This window comes from Pogona vitticeps, chromosome 2 (assembly GCF_051106095.1).
Source record: "Pogona vitticeps strain Pit_001003342236 chromosome 2, PviZW2.1, whole genome shotgun sequence".
NCBI lineage: Eukaryota > Metazoa > Chordata > Lepidosauria > Squamata > Agamidae > Pogona > Pogona vitticeps.
Genome location: NC_135784.1, coordinates 99,364,439 through 99,370,556, shown reverse-complemented (window position 1 = coordinate 99,370,556; position 6,118 = coordinate 99,364,439). Strand labels below are relative to the sequence as shown.

The 6,118-nt window shown below is 46.5% G+C and overlaps 1 protein-coding gene across 1 annotated transcript; it reads right to left on the bottom strand.

Annotated features, from left to right (window-relative positions):
* Nucleotides 1-247: 247 nt before the first annotated feature.
* LOC144586817 (uncharacterized) lies at nucleotides 248-5,643 on the bottom strand. Its single transcript, XM_078385710.1, has 2 exons — nucleotides 837-5,643; nucleotides 248-654 (listed from the first exon to the last, which is right to left on the bottom strand). The coding sequence occupies exons 1-2, from the start codon at nucleotides 4,654-4,656 to the stop codon at nucleotides 647-649; spliced, it is 3,828 nt and encodes a 1,275-aa protein (XP_078241836.1). The 5' UTR covers nucleotides 4,657-5,643; the 3' UTR covers nucleotides 248-646.
* Between the last annotated feature and the right edge of the window lie 475 nt (nucleotides 5,644-6,118).

Sequence of the window (6,118 nt, the reverse complement as noted above, 5' to 3'; positions counted from 1 at the left end):
TGAACCCATCAGTTCTGGCTAACCAACAGACCCCTGAACCTTTCAGGTTGGTACTCTGACACACAGTAGTACCCTGTCAGACACCCAGACTCCCACAACAGCTTCTTCTCCCCAGCTGCTGCTTCGTCCCAACCCAGTGTCTCACAGTCTGTCTCAGCATCTCCTCTTCACCACACAGGCATCACATATTTATACAGTACAGCCCCTCCTCCTGATGTCCCGCCTTCCACTCCCCATAGGATGGAACTTTCCCTCCAAACCCATGACAGACAGGTAACATCAGTGCTGTTATGTAACACCTCCCCTCTTTAAAAGTTGTTTTGTAGGGGGAAAGCTAAAAGTGCTTTTCACCAAAAAAACAACCTGCATAAAATACACAACAACATTTATACATACCATATAATACTTACATATACTTACACTCCAAGTTAACCATAGCAAATATGCATTTAAACATTTTACCATATACAGTACATCAATTTACCTTTATTAATACCAACCAAATTCAAAACCAGGTACATTTTAACTTTTTGTTTTCATTATATACATATAGTCCATGTTCTTTCGCCGTCTTCAGTCTTCAGGTCTTCTTGATAAGGCGTCAGCAACACAGTTCACTGACCCTCTGACCACCTTCACTTCAAAGTCATAGTCCTGTAAGTTCAAAGCCCACCTCATAAGTTTGCTATTGTGGGTTTTCATTGTCTTTAACCATTGCAATGGTGAATGGTCAGTACACAGAACAAAATGTCTTCCCCAGATGTAAGGCTTGGCCTTCTGGATCGCGTAGACTATGGCCAAACACTCCTTCTCCACGGTTGCCAAATGTCTCTCACCTTTTTGAAGTTTCCTACTCAGGTAGGACACTGGATGCTGGTCACCATTCTCATCCTCTTGGCACAGAACTGCTCCTACCCCGCTGTTAGACGCATCGGTGTAGATGATAAACTCCCGGTCGAAGTCTGGAGCACGCAGGACAGGATAGTTGATTAACGCCTCCTTCAACCTCTGGAACGCCGCCTCACAGTCGCTGGTCCACGGGATGCGGTCATCAGCCGTCTTCCTCGTCAGATCGGTCAGCGGAGCCGCAATCTCGCTAAACCTCGGGATGAACTTTCTGTAGTAGCCCACCAACCCAAGAAATGATTTGACCTTTTTCTTGGTGTTGGGTCTAGGCCAATCACGAACAGCTTCTATTTTGGCCTCCAGGGGTTTTATCATTCCTCCCCCTACCATGTGACCCAAGTATTTTATTTCTGGGCTACCCAGCTGACACTTGCTGGCCTTTACTGTTAGCCCTGCTGCACTTAACCTCTGCAGCACTAACTCCAGGTGTATCAGGTGATCTTCCCAGGTATTACTGAAGATCCCTATGTCGTCAATGTAGGCCACTGTAAAGTCATTGAGCCCTGCCAAGGTCTGGTCCATCAGCCTTTGGAATGTGGCTGGTGCATTCCTGAGACCAAAGCTCAGGACTCGAAACTCATAGAGACCAAAAGGGCTGCAAAAGGCAGTCTTTTCTTGATCCCTGGGATCAATTCTTAATTGCCAATATCCCTTTACCAGGTCCAATGATGAGATGAACCGACAACCCCCTATGGTTTCAATCAGGTTGTCTAGCCTGGGCATTGGGTAGGCATCAGGAGTGGTTACACGGTTTAACTTCCTGTAATCAACACAAAACCTAATGCTCCCATCAGGCTTGTCCACAAGGACTATTGGAGAGGACCAGGGGCTAGAAGAGGGGACGATTATGTTCTCCCTCAGCATTTCGTCCAGCTCCTTCCGCACCTTGTCCCTATAGGGTCCCGTTACTCGGTATGGGGATACTGCCTGCGGGGGTGCATCCCCTGTGTGGATCCGATGCATCACTCCCTTCACTATCCCCGGCTTGTTGGAAAATACCTGTTGATATTTATTAAGCAGCATTTTTAATTCTTGCTGCTGGTCTTGGGTGAGTGCAGGACTGATCTTTACCTCCTCTGGGTTGTATTTTACTTCCCCTCTACCCTCCCAGAAGGGTAATTCAGCTTCCTCACTCTCAGCTGCTTTTATCGCGAATAAAACCCTCTGTTCCCCTCTGTAGTAGGGTTTTAGGGCATTCACGTGAACCACCCTCCTTGCTTGGTTCTCCTCTTGCTCTATTAGGTAGTTCAGGTCTGACATCTTGGAAATGACCCTATATGGTCCTGCCCATTTGAGCTGCAGCTTATTCTCTCTGCAGGGCCTAAGCCAAAGCACCTCCTCCCCTGGGTCAAAGTGCCTCTCTCTAGCTTTGCGGTCATACCATGTTTTCTGTTTGACCTTCTGCGCTTGCAGGTTTTCTGCTGCCAGCTCTAGATTTCGCTTTAGGTCATTCATCAAGGTGTCTATGTAAGTCACAACGTCTTGTGGGTCATCCTGGGTGATCTGCTCCCAATTTTGTTTTATCAAATCAAGGGGCCCTTTCACCCTTCTCCCAAATAAAAGTTCGAATGGACTGAACCCGGTACTGGCTTGTGGCACTGATCGATAAGCAAACAAAAGGGATTGCAGCTTCTGGTCCCAATTGTTTGGATTCTCTGCCAAGTAAGCCCTAATCATGCGCATTAGAGTCCCATTGAACTTCTCAGTTAACCCATTACTTTCCGGATGATAAGCAGTGGTTTCCTTGTGCTTTATTCCACAGATTTGCCATAAGCGTTTCATGAGCTTTGACGTGAACGATGTGCCCAAATCTGTGATTATCTCTGAGGCAAATCCCATCCTGGACATGTACCCCACCAAAGCATCTGCCACTGTGTTAGTTTCGATGTTTGTCAAGGGTATGGCTTCAGGATACCTTGTGGCATGGTCCACAATTGTTAGTATGAACCTATTCCCCCTCTTTGTGGCCTTGGGCAAAGGTCCCACAATATCCACCCCTATGCATTTGAACGGAGTGTCAATCACAGGCAAAGGGCACAACTTTGCTTTGGTCCTGTCGCGGTTATTCCCCTGCCTTTGACACACATCACATTGTTTACAGAACTCCCTGATCTGCTTCCCTATGTCAGGCCAGTAGAAATTCTGTGTGATTCTCTGCTGTGTTTTGTTCACTCCTAAGTGTGCAGCAAACATGTCAGAGTGACCCCTTTGTAAGATCATGGGGCGATACTTTTCAGGTACCACTAGCTGACTCCTGATCCCATCTCCCCCTTTTGAGATATTCCTCAGGGTCTCTCTATACAGAATCCCCTTTTTCTCCAGAAATCTCACTGGGGTTTCAGGTGCTAGCTGGGCGTCAGTCACCTGTTCAAAACACTTTTGGAGAGTGGCGTCTGCCTTCTGCTCCTGTCCAAATCTGCTGTCTGTGGTTAAGGTTTCCACCACAGCTTCTGAACTCCCCTCTGCTTCCGTCTCTGGCTCATCATTACCCCCCTGAACTGTCCCTGTGGTGGCTTGTGAGCGTGTAATCACTAGCACCCGTTTCACATGTTCAGCCAGGTCATTTCCCACGAGCACGGCTGCTGGCAGAGTCGATGAAATCGCTATCCGCCAATCTCCCCTCCAGCCTTGAAAGTTGACAGGTACCTCTGCTACTGGCAGAGAGATTATCTGCCCCTCAATCCCTGCCACCTTCATGCTCTCATTTGGGATTATAAACTCCCTAGGAATAATATCTGGATGGCACAGGGTTACCTGGGAACAAGTGTCCCGCAGCCCCCTATACTGACGGTCAAGTATTCCTACGTCCACCCCGGCTGTCTCAAACAACTGAGAATCTGTTTTTACCAGCAAGCAGCGCTTTACCTCCCCAAGAGGACCATTTTCCTCAGCCTGATCAGCAGAGGTAGCTGTTCCAGACTGAGTAGTCATGGCAACAGGCTCCCTCTGTGACAATGAGCTTTGCTCTTTCTGGACACAGAACACAGCTTTTGGCTTGGTCCCACTAGAATTCTGAGGCACCATTCCTTTTAGCTGCTTTAATTTCTCACACTCTGAGATTAGATGACCCTTTCCCTGACAGAAATAGCATTTTCTGGTATATTTTGATTCTCTCTCATCTTGTTTTGGTTTTTTAGTGAGGGACCTGAATCTTTGTCTCAGCTGCTCTGCATTTATCCCATGTCTTGCAAACACCAGTTTTTTAAACTCTGCAAAATCTTTCATCAATTCCTCAGGCATCTCGGCATAAACCTCAGCCAGGCTACCACTGATTAAAGACCGCATGATGGTCATCTTCTCAGTTTCCCTCACTGAGAAGTCCACAAACGCTCTTTCCACTAAGGAAAAGAACACCTCAGGACAATCTCCCTTGTGGTACACAGGGAATTTCTTCAGGTCAGCCTTAGACAGTTGGCCTCCCTCAGAATCCCTATTATTATTATTGTTCTGGTTCATCAGTTCCAGTTTTCTTAATTCAAACGCCATCTTCTCTCTCTCCATTCTTTCTTCTCTCTCCATCCTCTCTCTCTCTCGCTCTAATTCAAATGCCATTTTCTCTCTCTCTAATCTTTCCTCCATTTCCCTCACCCTCAGTTCATGCTGTTGGGCTAGGATCAATTTTCTAAGTTCTGGGTTCTGCTCTCCTGTGCTGTCACCTTGCACTGAGCCAAATTCATCCTCAGAACCTTGGTCAATCTGGGGGTCTTTCACTTCACTCATGTCTGCTACTTGGCTTCGAGTCAAGGGCATAACCCCCCCCCTCAGAACAGGCTGCTTTAAAAAGTCAAGCCTCAAAATAAAACGACCACTTTTTTTCCTTTTTGCCTCAGAACCAGCTCTCCCTAGAGATTGCTGCTGTTCTTCAGCACTACTTGCAACAGTATCGAGTCAGAGCCTACCCCCCTCTGCTGGGCCTCTCAGCTGGCAAGCTAGCTCGCTGTTGCTACGCAGTTTTTCCTCAGCTTTTTCCCGCCAAAACTAGGCTGCCTCAGAGCACCTTAATCTAAGTCTCCCCAGTTGGCACGTTCTTCTACTAGCGCACCTCCCCGTGAGGTACACCTAGAAGATTACCTACGCGCCTCAGACTGTCCCTGACTAGACCCCCCTTGCTCTGGGCACACTTGCCAAGGCTTTGCTGGACCACTGGACAACTGGACCAGTCGTATCCCACACGCTGGACACCAATCAATGTGACAAACCCAGACCTACTGGGATCTATCACACAGTTACTAAGCTGCCACCAACCATTCCCTATAATAAGTCACACAGACCAGGGATGGATTTTTAAACAACAAAAAGAATAAAGTTTATTTTAAATACACACAAGGAAAAATAAGCAATCAGGTGAATAAAATAAAGTAACGTGGCTTATTTTCACACACACCAGCATACAGTTTGGTTCACCTAGAACCTTTAACTTAAAGCACAGACCCTGAACCCATCAGTTCTGGCTAACCAACAGACCCCTGAACCTTTCAGGTTGGTACTCTGACACACAGTAGTACCCTGTCAGACACCCAGACTCCCACAACAGCTTCTTCTCCCCAGCTGCTGCTTCGTCCCAACCCAGTGTCTCACAGTCTGTCTCAGCATCTCCTCTTCACCACACAGGCATCACATATTTATACAGTACAGCCCCTCCTCCTGATGTCCCGCCTTCCACTCCCCATAGGATGGAACTTTCCCTCCAAACCCATGACAGACAGGTAACATCAGTGCTGTTATGTAACACCCATATTTATTAGAAAGTTATTTCCATGATGTTCTTGATTCCAGCAAATACTTTGCAAAGAAATCTTGAAATAATCCAGTTGATCTCCCTCTCAACGTCAAAGAAACTGAGAGATAACCAACATTGCAATTAATTGTATTTGAGCTTACCTTCACAAATGCCTCTTCTCAGCTTTCAAGGGTATAGGACTCAGAAAATCCTACACAGAGCCAGTGGTACAAAGATGTTTTGCTGCAAAAGCCCTCCATGGGAAAGGTGGATTTATGCATCCAAATCTAGATTTCCTGTGAGTTTTCCCAGGATTAGTTTTACAAAGCAACCTCCTAATAAGTTTATATAGCAATTCTCCTTTGCTTTTCTGTGGATAATTTTTTTAAAGAATGGAGTCTGGGGAAATTTGGAGTAAAGGAGCCCCCCCCCCAAAAAAAAAAACATCAGTCCTGCGAGAAACACTTCAGCTATGATAATTTTTTTTAAAAA

What these genes read in the sequence shown, in the direction of transcription:
- LOC144586817 (XM_078385710.1), bottom strand. Translation starts at nt 4,656, where the DNA reads ATGCCCTTGACTCGAAGCCAAGTAGCAGACATGAGTGAAGTGAAAGAC.